This window comes from Scedosporium apiospermum, assembly GCF_000732125.1.
Source record: "Scedosporium apiospermum strain IHEM 14462 chromosome Unknown SEQ_SAPIO_0143, whole genome shotgun sequence".
Classification (NCBI taxonomy): domain Eukaryota; kingdom Fungi; phylum Ascomycota; class Sordariomycetes; order Microascales; family Microascaceae; genus Scedosporium; species Scedosporium apiospermum.
The window spans coordinates 1,315,957-1,331,479 of NW_015971844.1; the positions used below are offsets into that span (position 1 = coordinate 1,315,957).

The window sequence follows — 15,523 nt, forward strand, 5'->3', positions numbered from 1 at the left end:
TTTTGCCTGCTTCGACGGTGATCCCTCGAGACTCCACAGCTAGTTGTCCCCTAGCATCATTGACCCGTTGCTCATCCGCTTCCTCTCCGAAATCTAGGCTCGCTTCGCTCGTTCCCCTAACACTCGCCACCACCTAACTAGCACCTATTATCCACCACACCATCCAACGATCCTTTGACCAGACGACCGTGGGCGGGGCCGATTCAGAACGAATGGCTTCCTCCGAGGTTGACCAGAAATTTCTGGGCAAACTGGCCAAGATGGTCGAGCCAAGCAACCCGTTACTAGCCTCCATCCTCTTCAAGATCCTTGGTCTTTCTCTTAATCTAGCTGACCAACTTGTCACCGCAAAGAAGCAACGCCGACACCAGGCAGAACAGACACCAGAGTTCCTCAAGCTTGTTCTCCATATCATTTGGCTATCAAGGGAAGGCCTCAAAATGCTCGATCAATATGTGATACCCAGCGTTGGTCATGGAGTGGTCGAACTCAGAGTGCTCGCGTACAAGCTCCGCGCCTCATTCTACCACATATTTGTCTTGTTTCACAACAGCCCACCAGTTTCCGACCTCGCCATTTCCACCCCAGATATCCTTGCCGGAGCTGCCGCCGGCCTTGCAACGCCACCAAAAATCTATAAAGGCAAGGGAATAGCCCGGGACGACGATCTAGAGTCTCTTAACTCTTCGATACAGCCAACTCATCCAATGGAAGGCGGCCCTGTCGGTCCCCCACCTGGTTTTGCGGCAGAATCACCCGCCTCTTTTCTCATCCCTGCCACGGATTATCTTCCAGTGGCGCACAAGTCATTCAAAGAAGCCGTTGTCCTTGCGGAGGAGTTATTATGGGGCTCTCATTCACTCCGATTATCTGTCAAGACGGAGTACGCTGCTTTCCTGTACGAATGCGTCCACGACCCCGAGGCAAGCCGGGCCCTAGCGAAGAAGACGATTGCCGAAGTGTATGATGCCCAGGAAGGGATGGATGATGATATGTTCGCTGATGCATGCGAGCTTGTTACCGTCCTCGGAAAGATGATGAAGAGGGGCTTGGGAGCGAGTAACACGCCTAGTAATCGACAAACCCCAACGCCAGCAGGACCACCTCCCGGAATGGAGAATCCCATATGACGTTTCCATCACCCGCCCAAACCGTATTTCGAGCGCCAAAGGGTTTTCAGAGTTTGGCGGATTCCGCACTTATATCTAGTATCTAGTTTCGACGACTCCGTACCGACAGTGGGTTTCGTCCATTAATACGATACTCCGCGACAGCATAGCCTGCATAACATCACATCACCATCTCCTGCGGCCCCAGCATCTCCCCGCCTGGACCACCTTAATTTGAGCCGGAGTCGACTAAGCAACCATGACGATTCCGTATATATTCGCATCTATCCTTCACAATAGTATTTGAGCAGTTGGGATCTATTATTCTTTTCTTTTCTGTTTTACATTGAGCATACTGCACGGCGCAACGAGGTCTTTTTCACACACATAGAACCGGAGCAGGACCAGTGGAAGAAACTTGTTGCAGACATCAAGTGAGCGTTGGCTTTGTACTTGTATTCGCAAACAGGATTTTGTACCAAAAAAAAGTTTGAAGGGAAAGGGGAACGTTTTTTTTTTTTTTAATACTTTCAGGACCAAATGTCGTATAGACTATTTATTCGTGTTTCCCGTTTTTCTGCCCCTTTTCTTTTTCGCGCGGGAGGTTTTTCGATCTTCTCGTTCTATGTTGATACCCAAACTTGTTCCTGTATCGAAGGGCGTCACCTTTGGTTTGTTGAGCTTGGATCTTCATGTCCGCGTTCTATTTTCCCAAGCGAACTTTCTTCGTCTTCACCTAGCTTCGCTTCAAGATTGTTCCTAGGTCCCTTGTCAATGCAACCCCCGACGTCTTCGATGTGTCCCTTTTTTTTATTACTCCGACATCCTGTTGTGAGACAACGTGAGTGACTTTTTACGATTCATTAGCATTTACAAGGGGTTTGTGTATTATCACCAATGCTACGCGAGAGGAGCGCACGGCAGAAAGAAATACTTGTGTGTTAAATAGCGTCTCGATTGAATTGATGTATGATGCTTATCTTCGAGAGAAGCAGATGTAATATGCTTGCTCGCCAGTTGAGACAGCGAGTTGTCAAACTGTCAATGATAACTGTTCATCCTCGAGGACTTGGTCTCTGTGTCTACCATCTAAACACCCCTGCTCCGCCTGATCTTGTTCTAACTCTATGCTGTATGGTGCCGAGAAGATGCGATGCTCTTGGGGAAGAAAGGGAATGAAAAGAAAAAGAGAAAAAAAGGAACAATTTCAGTGAAAAAATAACATATAAAGAAAACAAACAGGGAAATTTTGAGAAAAACGAAACCTCGTGGGAGGACACAAGCCGCCGTCTAAGAAATGCCCACCCATCTTACACTCACCCCTTATTTTGTTCTCCCGTCTCGAGATGCACCATCTTATGCCAACTTTCGAGAACAGGAAAAAGAAAAGAAAAAGGATGGATCCGTGATGCCGTCGAGATCTGTCCGCCAAAGGTTCTCGCTCTTATCGAAAAAAAAGATCAATGGACCAGATCGCCGTGTCAACCGAGTTCTCCGCCATCGTCTATCGCAAACCCCATCGTCTTGAATGACAGTGTGTCGGTTTGTCGTGTCGCCACCATTTCTATTTTTTTTTCTCAAATGAGACACCAAGTTAAAGAAAATCAGGATAAAATCGTGCCGCGGTCAGAAGGTTCGAAGGGGTCAAGTTGTTTATGCTGGTCCAGTCCAGCCATCCAGGTTGAAATCTTGCCGTCTCGCACGACGGCATATTGCTCAGCCTCGGCAGCCTCGCATCTATCGCGGAAGACACTCAGTGGGAGCATCTGTCCGGTAGCATTGAAGAAGTTTGCTTGCATCTCCAGCCACTTTCCTCGCTTCATCTTACTGTCCATGGACGCGAGGACCTCGCAATCGCGCTTTGTGTAGTGGCTGCCCAGATATGGAGGATGCAAATTCTCCTTAATCTGATTCTCGACGTACAGTTGCCGACCCACGTCAGACTCTTCATCCTGCGACCTCTTCGAGTGGTAATTCGTTTTCCGACATTGGGTGGCGGCAGACTTGAGCTTCCGCATGAGCTTCTTGAAACGTCGCTGCGCCCGTCTCTTTCCGGTTCCCAGGACTTCGGCGATAAATGACCAGGTCTCACCATCTTCTTTCAAGCTCATGAGGAGTGCGTCCTGGGACTCAGTCCAGGCACTCTAGGCCTTTTTGCGTCCTTGGCCTCGCGAGCCCTTCAACCTGTCACGGGGATAATCAGCGGCGCCAGCACCAGAGGATACCGAGCGGCCCTTGCGTTCGCTCGAGTATTCGCCTTCGCTGTCTATGGAACCAGAAAGTGATGCCGACTCTGACGCGGATCGATGATGGTCGTTGGCATGAGGGCTGCTTCCGGGAGAAGCAGCAATGGATTCGGAAGAGTCTTCAATGTCAGGGGTCTCCTGCTCTCCTGTCTCTCTTGATTCTGCGCTTGAGGAGACAACGGAGGAGTCAAAGTCCAAACGCCGATCAGAAGTCTCGTCACTTTCTCCACTGTCTTTATATTCCTCATTCTCATCTTCGCGGGATTTAGTGTCGCTGGACGAGGAGTCGTGGTGGGGCAGTCGGCCATTGAATGACAGTGTACGGAAACGATGACCTCTGGGGAAGTTCTTCACCATTGTACCATTATACTCCTGGTTGTTCACTTTGTGACGAAAAGAAAATACAACCTTTGTGGATCCAGAGATCTGAGATTCCGAAGCCCGACTCCGGGGATAGGACTTCACAACAAACGATGTGTGAGGCGCCATGATCTCACGTTCCAAGAGGGTTATGCGCATAAAACAAGCTCAAGGTCTGAACCCGCCGTACTTCAGAAGGCACAGGCACTCCCAGTATGGAATGAGTAGCGTCCCGGGTGTCCTATTCTAGATCGTCAGCATACAAGGTGGTAAAACGATGGGATATGCTACAGGATTATTGCTTGTGTGACACCGTGGGGCGTTGCACCGCCGGGGGAAAGAGACCTCGACCGTTAGTAGACTTACGAGACGACGTGTATGCGCGGCTTCTTTCAGTAGCGCGCGGGTTAATCTATGGTGGGGAGAAGGGTGAGGCTAGTTCTTCGGAGAGAGATTAACGCAGAATGGTGGGGATGTTGAATTGTCGAAGAGGGCGGTTACAGTGACTGCTTTTATATTAGAAGAGTGTTCAAGCCCCGCGAAGACTGAATCATTTACAAACGAAGGTCGAATCCTATCGCAATAGCTCAATCGCTATTGTTCCTCTTTCCGCGATTGTTGATGATGAGAGAATGAGGGAATGTGGAGAGGGCATGACCAGGATTGGACGTTGGAATCACTCGATTGGGATGGCCTGCAGAGCGGGAAGGCGCGCTGGGGGCCAGTGAAGTGAGTCGTTCTCAACAAAGATCCAACCTGAGGATGGAAGGGCTTTGGGCTCCGACAAGGGAGCGGTCGTGTGATATGCGCAGATCGAATAGCCCAGAAGCATTAACTATAGCCCAATTATACGTTGAGTCGAGGTTTGTTGGAAGATCGGGGAAGATCGGGGGTTTCGATCAATGCCACGTGGTGAGTGACGTGCAGGAGTCCTTGAAACACCAAGATCGAATTGTGCGATGAGGATCGAAAACGAGGAAATGAGGCAGGGTGAGATCAAATATGTAGGAAGTAAACGCGTCGCGTGTGGCAAGCTGAAGCGGGTAGGCGCTTCTATTTTTGGAGAAGGCGTGGCTGAGACTCTCAAGTCATTGGGGACAAAGCAGGAAGGACCCATTCAACGCGAATGAAGGAATAGGGAAATCCTTCGAGTATCGAGTGCCGCACATGTCATCATTGATGTCCTCCCGTGGGGCGTTCCTACCCCAAAAGAAATGTAGAGATCTAAAGGAAGCAGCACAACCCTGCAACTTCCATCGCTGTTACTCAGGAAGGAGGGATCCATCCTGGGAATACATCAGGCTACCCCAAAGTAACTAACAACGAAGCATTGTTAAAGAATTTGATGTAAGTGATCTCCTCAGTGCTCGGTCTCGATGATCCTCGACGATCCCATTCAAATACCAAGTCCATGTCAGTGTTACTCCGGAGAATGGACTCAAGACGTTTCTCTTGACGAATCCGGAGAAACTTGTATTCTTCTAGTTGGTGCTGTCGAGGGGGACGATATCATCGGGTTCCTCGGTCGAGATTTTACCACCTTGAGCGACCAACACAGCTCTTCAGAAATCATGGAATCTCTGGAATTCCATTCAGTGGAATAGACCTTTCATCTGTCGTCTCCAGATACCAGCCACCTCTGATCATAGACCGCTATCAACCTGCTCCAAAGCGCCCTCACCTTGGACATGACTGGATCCTATTCCTTTAAAGTCTCTAATTCTTAGACGCCAACGGCGGAAACAGGATTGGAACATTGAGAGGAAAGGGGAGTATCAAGTGAGCGAGAACCGGGGTGGGTGATAGAGTTGCAAGGCTTGGACCAAGTGTAGTCTTGGCCGTCCACTTCCATGATTTGGGGATAGGAATATTGAGCAACCGACAGTTTCATTGAAGACTAAAATTATTTGCCAAGACCCGAGAGCCTCTGGTCTGTGCTATGCATAGAACTGCCGTTTATGCATGAGTTGCGACACACGGTCCTGGGATGAAGATGCTGCCGCTGACTCATCCAATCACGCAACCGAACATTCAAATTTGAATGCACCCTTGACGGTGATTGAGAATAATGAATCTACTGAAAGGTGACGTTACTTCGTCCCATCAATATCTCGCTATGGCCAAGTTACCCGACCTACCTCCAAACTATGCGAAAGCCTTGGAGCTGATCGATGCAGCTCACGCCCTCGATCCTCGCCAAGCCGCAGACACAAGTCCCTTCGAGCTTCATTATGCCAAACACATGACTCAATGGCTCACCTTGAGATGTCCTGATGCCTCACCAGCGCTTCAACTCGCCTGTCGAGCGCAACACTTCCGACGGTAAATATAACCCCACCTCCAAAGACCTTCGGACAGCAGCACATGGCCCAATTGCATGGCTATATGTGCAGAGGAAGAATGCAGTTTAACTTACAGTCTCGAACCTCTGGCTACCCAGATGGGAAAACCCCCGGAGCAATTACCCCATGACCAGGGCCGGCTATCTCACCTGGCGCGCCAAGCTTAAATCGCTCGCCGCTACCCAAGTCGCCGAGCTCCTGGCCTCTCCGGAAATCGAGCCGCCGATCCCCGCGGACGACGTTTCCCGTATCGCGGGGCTCATTCGCAAGGAAAATTTGACGACGAACGAGGAGACGCAAGTGCTCGAGGACGTGGCGTGCCTGGTGTTCCTGGACGATCAGTTTGACGAATTTGAGAAGTCGTCCGGAATTGACGAGGAGAAGATGGTGGGCATTCTGAGGAAGACGTGGGGCAAGATGAGCGACAAGGGAAAGGAATTGGCTTTGGGGATGGAGCTCAGCGATAGAGCGAAGACGCTTATTGGAAAGGCATTAGAATCTTGAGAAAATACAAGCAAGGTTTGCTCATTTTTTTTTTTTTCTTCTTTATCCTTCTTTATTTATTTATTTATTTTTTTTTTTCTGGCTGCTGTATCTACAGAGAGGTACATGCATGCATCTCCAAATAAGATGCTAGAAAGTCGTATCGAATGTTCCAATGCGCAAACTCTGCGTAATAGGAATTCCGATGCCTCTGGTTCGGTGCAATTAGGACCGACAGCTTCTCCGAGATGCGGAGAAATTGGCTGCGGAGTGGGACATCGCCAATCACGACGACCATCGACAACATCGCGGAACCGTAGTTGATCTTTATAAATAAGTCGACAACGACGCTGAAGCCAAGAACCGGGCGAGTGCGGACACTGCAGTAGTATATCGCGGTGACGCCAATATCCGAAGTAGTCGTCAAGAATTACTTGGATTGTATTAACACCCAGCTGATCTGTTTTGCATATAATAACTTATGCCGGGATCATGGACACCAAATTCGACACCAAAAACCAACCACCCAAACCACCTCTGTCGTCCCTCATAAATGTCCACGATTTCCAACTCGCTGCCGAGAAATCATTCACCCCCAAAGCCTGGGCCTTCGTCACCTCCGCCGCCACGGACCTCTATACCAAGCACCGCAACAGCTCCACCTACTCCTCAATAACCCTACGCCCTCGCGTCCTTCGCGACGTCAGTGCCGTCGACACGCAATGCTCCATGTTTGGTCGGACCACCCGTCTTCCCATCTTTTGTTCGCCAACCTCAATGGCTCGAACGATTCATCCCGAAGGTGAGAAGGAACTAGCGAGAGGTTTGAAAGCCACGGGAGTGCCCATGTGCGTTTCTTCCAGCGCATCGTTTCCGCTGGTGGATATTATGAATGAAATTCGAGGGACTGAGGCACACGATGGCGACCAACTGCCGGTTTTCTTGCAGCTTTATGTGGATAGGAATCGGTCGAATTCCGAGAACCTGATGAAGAATGCGAAGGAGCAGGGTATCGATGCCCTGTTCCTTACTGTAGATTCTGCCTTGCCGGGGAAGAGGGAGGCGGATGAGCGAATACAATCGGATGAGTCGCTTTCCTCTCCCATATCTGGCCTGAAGGCTCGCAATGACGCAAAGGGAGGGGCCCTAGGCCGGATCATGGGTGGTTTTATCGATCCGTCACTGTCATGGGACGATATTCCCTGGCTTCGGAAGCATCTCCTTGGCATCCCTATCGTGCTAAAAGGGATTCAGACGTCAATGGATGCGGTCAAGGCCATGGAAATGGGCGTCGATGGTATCGTGCTGTCGAATCATGGTGGTCGCAACCTAGACACTGCCCCAGCGACCATCATGGTGTTGCTCGAGCTAAGGAAGAACTGTCCCGAGGTGTTCGATAAGATGGAAGTCTACATCGACGGAGGGATAACTCGTGGGACCGACATTTTCAAGGCTCTGTGTCTTGGGGCAAAAGCTGTTGGACTTGGTCGAGGGTTCCTATATGCCTTGAATTATGGCGCGGAAGGTGTCCGGAAATTCGTGGACAGTAAGCGTCATCCCCTTCCCTGAAACAGAAATGCACTTGTGCGAATCTCCCAAGATTTGCAACATCCACTGATATCATTATCCAGTCCTCCAAGATGAACTGGAGACGACGATGAAATTGTGCGGTGTTACAAGTCTGGAGGAGCTCCACCCAGGGTATCTGAACACTCTGGCTGTGGATCACTTAATACCGTGTCCAGAAAGTCACCTTCCTCATTATGATCGTCAGTTTCCGAGCAAATTGTAGATACCTACTTCATGGAGTGAACGTCTTTCCGTATAGGTATTGCCATAGCCTTTTCTCGGTTCGTGCTTGTCACTTCTGTCTATGAATGCGGTGTCGAACATGCTTCACGGGGACTTGGAGGACCACGGTATATATTGGCTTCCTCATTTACGTATACGGCACGATGTTAATATTGTGTACGCGATTCACGGACAAACACGGAGGACTGAGGCGGGATACACCCCCTATGTCCATCTATACTCAAGGGAGTACGTACGATTCCTATCAATATTATCGCACAAGTCAGACTTGAGAACCCTATTCCGCCGTCGTGCTCGTTAATTCCTCATTACATTCCGCTTCTCTCTTCCGCTTATCACTATGTTTATCGATACCCAGCCGCCGCGGGGAGACGCGGTATCGGGTCATACGGTTGCGGATAAGGACCCGATGGCTGCATCTGCATAAACGGTGGAGCTCCCTGAGGGTTTAGGTGTATAAAGCTCGTGGGCTGCGGCTGCGGCTGTCCTGGGGACACAGGGCTTATTAGAGACTGCAGGAAAGAATACTGGCTCTGCCTCGGAGCGGAGTCAGCAGAGACGATAGGCTGCTGCTGTTGCATTGGCGGTTGCTGGGAGTGAGGCTGTTGGGCTTGGGCTGCTTTCCGCTTTCGCAAGAAAAAGAATGCTGCGATGCCAATGAGGAATAGGCCAACTATTGGGAGAGGTTAGAGAATTTTCCTCTTTTTTTTCTTCTTTTTTCTTCTCTCTCTCTCTTGTTCAAACCCTTCTGTAAGTAGGTTCGTTTTGAGAGACTTACTGATACTGCCGAGTACGCCGCCGACGATTTTCGCGGTATCATTATTATCTTCGAATATCAGCACAAACTTTCCATGCAAGTGATAAAAGTCTGAAGTCAGAGGGCGCCGACTTCTTCATGGCGCTTGAGATACACGTACTTGACTTTACATTCGGAGCTGGGGGCGTAGGTGTGGGTGTGGGTGTAGCAGTCACAGGACCCGGGGTTCTCGGCTCAAATATTGAGGTCGGATCGACAATCCGCGTCGTCGTCGGTGATGTTGGCGGTTGTCGAGAGGTATGAGTGGTTGTCGCCCGCGCATAGACAGTCTCTATGGTTTTCGTAGTGCTGCACCCATATCCTATCATACCATCCCTGATGCCTCCGCTGTGAAAATAAGTAACGCATCTAGATGAATAACTAGGGCTTTAAATCAAAAGTCCAAAATAGTCAGCGACATGGCACAATAGTCCGGCGAGCCACGAGAAGGAGAGGAAAAGGAGGTGGCTTAAAGAGAGAGTGGAGGCTCGCTCGTTTCAGGAACTTACCACAAGAGGACGCGGGCCCGCGAAAGAGATGGTAGACGGGAGTATGCAGAGGATTGAGTGTAGTCGTAGCAATCGGTCCTGAGAGAGCACCGGCCTGAAGTCGTACAGCAACCGACGATGCTGGCGATTATTTCATATGCGCACGTATATCCCGAGTGGCAACCGATTTCCGAGGCTAAGTTTGATTAATAGTTGAGTATAGTTTCTCGTCATCAACGAAGTCATCATGATTAGGCAGCTGTGAGTATCGCTGAAGGGAAATGGAAAAGAGAGAAATGGACAGGAAACTCACATATATTCCCGTCCGCATAGCCGCAGACATCACTGAGCAATTGACGCTTTTCGAGTCGAGCCTTAACATCTTGTTGAGTAGGTGGCGAGGTAGGTTCAGGGCCGGTCTCGTATAGCTTCGTGAGTAGTACAGCATAAGCCGTTTCCTCGGCAGGAGCCTACGACGAAGATCCGTCGTCGCGATTCCAGATCAAGGCCTGAGACTTCGCGATGCTGAAGACCCCGAAAAGTACCGCACCAAGTCGCATTGCGGCTCTCATTTTCTTTGGTCCTTGAGTCACACTTCGGCGAAAGCTATCTGTGTAGGATGGAATCAAGAATCTCGCTATTACGGACTAATACTTGAAACGGAAAGTAGCCGAAAATGAGGAAAAGTCGAAGATAGGGAAGGGGGGAGAAGTGAGAGAATGTGCCGATGTGAAGAGTTCTGCTCCTCGTTTTCCCTCATCCATTATCCCATCTTCGCGTAGCACAAGCACCACTTGGGCGCAAGGCTGCGCTAGTGCTAGAAGAGGTTTCTATTGAATTGGAAAGTTTTTGGCCTGCATTGTATTGCATGGCGATGACCAACTTGGTGTCAAGGACGGCGGAGCCTTGCGGTCCCTGCTCCTACTCTTATAGCTGTTGTCAACTTCTGAGATGGCGACACTTCATGATCCCTGTAAGTTTGGGAATACTCTTCGCTCCATAGGGGCCAAGACTCGGGGGCTGGCCAGGCGAGTTCACTAACGGAACGCCATAGTAAGGTAGGTATTATTGGGTCCAAGCCAGTATTAGGTTGTAATGGCCTCGATCAAACAGTTGCGGACACAGTTAGCTCTCTTGTACGAAGTAATAAGAAACATTAGTATATTGTTATTATTATTCTCGGCATTTTTTTTTCCGCGTAGGCACAGGGTTGGGGGCAGGTTCATGAGCAGGATGGACTGATCGTTGACGAATTTATCGGATGGGCTCGCCCGGATTGCCAACAGTTATGTATCCTTACGCATCTCACCAAAGCTGTAGGTCGGGAATTACTGACCGAAGAGCTGTGCTTTGTAGTCAGGTTCCCGTGGTTACGGTAAGTTGGGAGGATCCGGCAAGGGGATAAGCGCCGTCCGCCGCCCCGACGCCGAACGTTGGACGGAGCACTGACCCGGAGCCGGCGCCGGAGAACTTTGGCTCCACTAAAAGCCCCGACATCAAAGATTCACAAGAAAAAAAAACCGACTCAACCGCCGAGGGTAGTATTTTGAGACGCTCTTCCAACTCCGGGGCCGATCGGCACGGTAGACAAACTTTCAGCTTGGTGCATCCTCTACTACATGGCCGGGCTCTACGTCACATTGATCATTGATGCTCTGGCAAGCTGAGAAAACCCCTCTCATATCGGCCATACTTTTAACGATTTGTCTTGAAATGTCGTTCAGACGGCCGGAAGAGGAACATTCTTGTGATAAATCGAACCCGTAGTCCCCTTAGGGAAGATGATCTGCAGCGAGAAAGCTAGGTTAGCCCTATATTCTCGGGGATTTACGTACCCCGGACCTGACGATCACTCATCCTAGTTGCCCACGCCCTCCTTCGACGATATCCGAAGAGTACGCCATCAGCACCAGTATTCTGCTCCACAGGGATTATATAGACTGGCCCGAGACTGGATGTGGTAGCGGGAGTACACATCATATATTGATCTACGGATGGGCTTCAGCCACACCACACAACGAGCTCACATCATGATCGCTGCCGTGCACTGGCCACTTCCCCAAAAACCCTTTCCCACGCCTGGGGAAGATAATCATTGTTGATTACCATGCTTGTGAAGAAAAGCCACCCCGCCATGCGATATCCGAGGACCGGGGAGCCATGTATAATCGGAAAGAAGCACATCGTTCCAAAATAGGCGTATAAAAGTCTGAAATGGTTGAGAGTGGGCAGCCCCCAGGGATCTTCCGGCGAAACTTTGGAAAGTACCACCGAAAGAACAGGCATGCTCAAAAAATCACGAAGGTCATGATGCTGTTCGGTGTAGGCGGCGTGATTCCATGACCGCGTCCAGATTTGTTGGCATTTGATGTCACAGATATGACGAGGCCCCGCCAAGCGCCCGAACTAGAAGTTGGTATTAGTTTCTCCGCGGATAGTAGTAGAACCTGAAATTTGAAGCTGAATAGCCATCGTATGTGGGGAATATACCGCAACCACTCTTCACCTTCAAGCCAGTGAATATGGAGGGTACCATGGGCTACTTTGCCTGCCTCGGCTTTCTTCTTCGTTACTCTGGTTTTCTCCAATATCCCAAACCCTCACCGATTCAGCTCCCAATTCCAACACTACACTCCATTGCAGCATGATCGTAGACATCGCATGCCGATTCCCCTCCGTCATGTCGTCTAGGTCATGTCTACATTCAAAGGGATGTTCCATCGTGCTTTCAACGTAGCCGACGTGCCACAAATTTTGATCTGGGTCAGAGTTGCGCCTTTCCAGCTGAACAAGCTTCCACATCGGGATCTTAATCAACCTTCCCGCTGCCGCCTGGCTCCAGACCATATGCATGGTGTGCCTTTCCCGAAGCAGCTTTCGGCGTTAGGCCAAAGAATCAGAGACAGACTTCTAGATCTTAGCTCCGTTTCGTCTGGCTTGCAGGAGCTACCCTTACCCGAGAGCTCTGGGCTCACTTTGTTCGATTCACACACCCAGACATGGCCCAATCAGTGATGCAGTCTTGTTTGGGAATCTCACATGGAACCTTGCGAAGATCCGGCTCGGGCATTAAAGCACCACCGGGCCACGGCTTTCCTAGTCTGAACGATCCCTCGTCTTCGCCGACGCAGACTTATGCACCCTGAGTAGTGCAGGTGTCCGCCTGGGATCTATGCTTCAATCTCCCGTCTTCCAAGTGCGTCATCTCCTGCTCCACGCATCTCTAGCTCCCGCCAGCTGAAACAACCGGGTATATTCTTATTTCAGCATGCGGATGGCAGGTAGGACTGGCCAAGGAGTCCATCTCGCGCACCAGTGCGCCTCACTGCCGGAAATTCACAGAGCCAGGAGAGCCAGAAACACTACTATCTACATGTGAACTAATATTCAGGTGTTCTACTGCATTCTTGCTCAAGTCCGCGGATTCCTCACCGCCGCCTTGAGGTCTCGAAAAGCAGAAGTAAGCTGAAGAAGGAACCTGAGGGCAAAAGCTCACTGCGGTTCAACATGCCCGGTGTGGGATGTGAATCGGTGCACAGACGATCATAATTGCGGCACATCATCAGCTAGCTTGCCACTCGGCTCCTCCCCGAGATGCAGGATGCTTGATCAAGGAAAGACTTGGTTGCCGCCCTGTGACATGATTGAGTTGGAATCGCCTGGGTCTAAAAATGCTTTGTAAAACAGAGGTAAGCGAGATGCCCCATTGAAACATGCGCAAAGTTTTATGAGGCTTTAGTGTACGATACTAGATATGGTCAATGGATTGACTTTGACACGGCAACGGGGCAAGTACACACACGTATTAAACCCTTGCTCAAGTATTCCGCAGTCTAGTACGTCAATGTGGTATCCCCGACATCATACCTCAACCCCACCAACATGCAGAAGAACACAATCAAGGCCTGGCCTTGACCGTTGAGGCTTTTCAGACGTGCATGTACCGCAGTACTTCGTGGTTCGCTTCGCCTTCCGACTCAAGACGCTATGCTCCAAGATCGGGAAAGTATGGGTCCCCTGTTTGGCGTGCATTTAAGCTACAAGTAACTCTAGTTCCGGAGATACGGAGTAAACGGTACATGTACTTGGTAGACGCTGTTATGGCCCAAGACTGCGGGGGTGTCCGTGACGTAACAAAGTACAAGTACCAACGTCTATTGATCCTAAGGTACTCACGTCGACTCAGTCCAGTGTCGCTGATTCTACAGATTAAACTCAAGAAGGGTACCCGTGTAATGAAGTACACAGGTAATACACAGGCTGCACTACATAGACCCTCACTTGTGGGAATTTTCTTGCCTTGCCTAATCCGGCAACGACTCGCAGAAGAGAGTCTGCCAGAAATTCTGCCTACCAACCCCAGCTGAACCATGACGCGTCTGTAGCATTTTTGCCAGAGATCTTTCAGCACCCACACGCCCTGACGTGCAGATTGAAAACATTTGACTAAATCCGAGCCGAAAAACAAAAATTTCGTACATGACACAGGAGGGCATCTTGGAAATGCCCTCAAGTGCTGATTCAAAATTATCTAATTCCTCAGAGAAGCAGAAAGGGCCCCTGGCGACATTGATCGATTGCAACCATGCACATGAGGGAGCGCCTAAAATCACCGAAAAGGTAAGTTCGGGGCTGTCGAGCATCCCAGCCACGAGGCGGGCGCACAACCCAATTGATCCTTCGCACTTCGTAGACGCCAATTACAGGTCGATTACAGCAGAGTACCACGAGGTAAGTACACTACTGTAGACTTATCGAGGTTGATGTACTTCTGAGGAGTAAAACGAAACACATGGGGGGGAAAGCAAATTTGGTGGGGTCGGTCAAATCCTCGGATCGCTGGGGCACAACTTCACCCTGTCACCAAGTCGTCCGGGATGGAGGGTGCATCGCAGTGGGAATGCTAGCCGAGATGCAGTGTTTCCCAGACCCTGAAACACTTCTGATCTAGATTTTCATCTCATCCCATACAGTGAGTCGTAGGGAAAAGTGATTCGCTACTTCGTAAGTTGGTGATGGGCCTCTGTTGCGCACTGTCGAGTGAAAATATCATCGAGGTCTCTTGACTGGACTCTCCTTGCAAGCTACGTGCCGGTTAAGCTCCTGGTGGGGTGGGGGTCTGACGACAACCATTGAAGGACCGACCCTGGATAACATAGAGACTGACCGCTTGAAGAGTCGAAGACTTCGCAACCGGGGTCACCGGCGGTGCCCAATGATGCGCCTGGCTGTACATTGACACTCCACGAGTCCGCAACGCCACTTGAGTGTTTAGCGCGTGCGACATGAACCTTGCGCTATCCCCCCACTCGTCCCCCGAAACGGCTTGACATAACCAGAAAACCGGAAACTGTCAGGCTTCCACTAAGGAAGGGTCTACTTGTACTGGCGTGTGTGTAAACCAGCAATGTATGCGGCGTGCTATGTACATACTAGGGGAGAACCGGCGGAAGCTGCCCCAATGAACAGTGGATCTACTTCTTACAATGTACGAATTGACATCCGGCATAGCATAGGTTCACCCCCTCCATCCCGATGACAACTCCATCAGTCATTGGAACATTGAATAAAGGTAACACACTACACTAGCCCAGGAGACCACGCGACAGAAAGGAGGGCCCCAGAATTTTCCGACTGGTTACCAAGAGCTCCAACTTCAGCTGCTCTGGATAAGCCGAGGGGAGATCCGTGAACATCTCCCGAACCCGGTGGCTCAAAACAAGAAGGTTGCAGTCGGCGGTTTAACAAATAGAAGAAAAAAACTGGCAGGCGGAGGCAAATGGCGATAACCCCGTCATCATTGCCACTCTCCTAAAAGGAGGTAGGATAAAAATACCAAGATTAAAAGAAAAAATATTTTTCTGGTGGCAATATTGATTGATGTCTG

At 50.1% G+C, this 15,523-nt stretch overlaps 2 protein-coding genes and 2 pseudogenes across 2 annotated transcripts; 3 read left to right on the forward strand and 1 right to left on the reverse strand.

Annotated features, from left to right (window-relative positions):
• Positions 1–260: 260 nt before the first annotated feature.
• Positions 261–1,130, forward strand: SAPIO_CDS9656 (annotated as a pseudogene; the record flags this gene model as incomplete).
• Positions 1,131–2,713: 1,583 nt separating this feature from the next.
• SAPIO_CDS9657 (uncharacterized protein) lies at positions 2,714–3,712 on the reverse strand (the record flags this gene model as incomplete). The annotated part of the gene is made up of 2 exons (XM_016790993.1): positions 2,714–3,215; positions 3,294–3,712. The coding sequence occupies 2 exons, from the start codon at positions 3,710–3,712 to the stop codon at positions 2,714–2,716; spliced, it is 921 nt and encodes a 306-aa protein (XP_016639503.1).
• A 2,119-nt stretch (positions 3,713–5,831) lies between these two features.
• On the forward strand, positions 5,832–6,561 carry SAPIO_CDS9658 (uncharacterized protein; the record flags this gene model as incomplete). The annotated part of the gene is made up of 2 exons (XM_016790994.1): positions 5,832–6,037; positions 6,192–6,561. 2 exons carry the CDS (start codon positions 5,832–5,834, stop codon positions 6,559–6,561), a joined length of 576 nt encoding a protein of 191 aa, XP_016639504.1.
• A 471-nt stretch (positions 6,562–7,032) lies between these two features.
• On the forward strand, positions 7,033–8,109 carry SAPIO_CDS9659 (annotated as a pseudogene; the record flags this gene model as incomplete).
• Between the last annotated feature and the right edge of the window lie 7,414 nt (positions 8,110–15,523).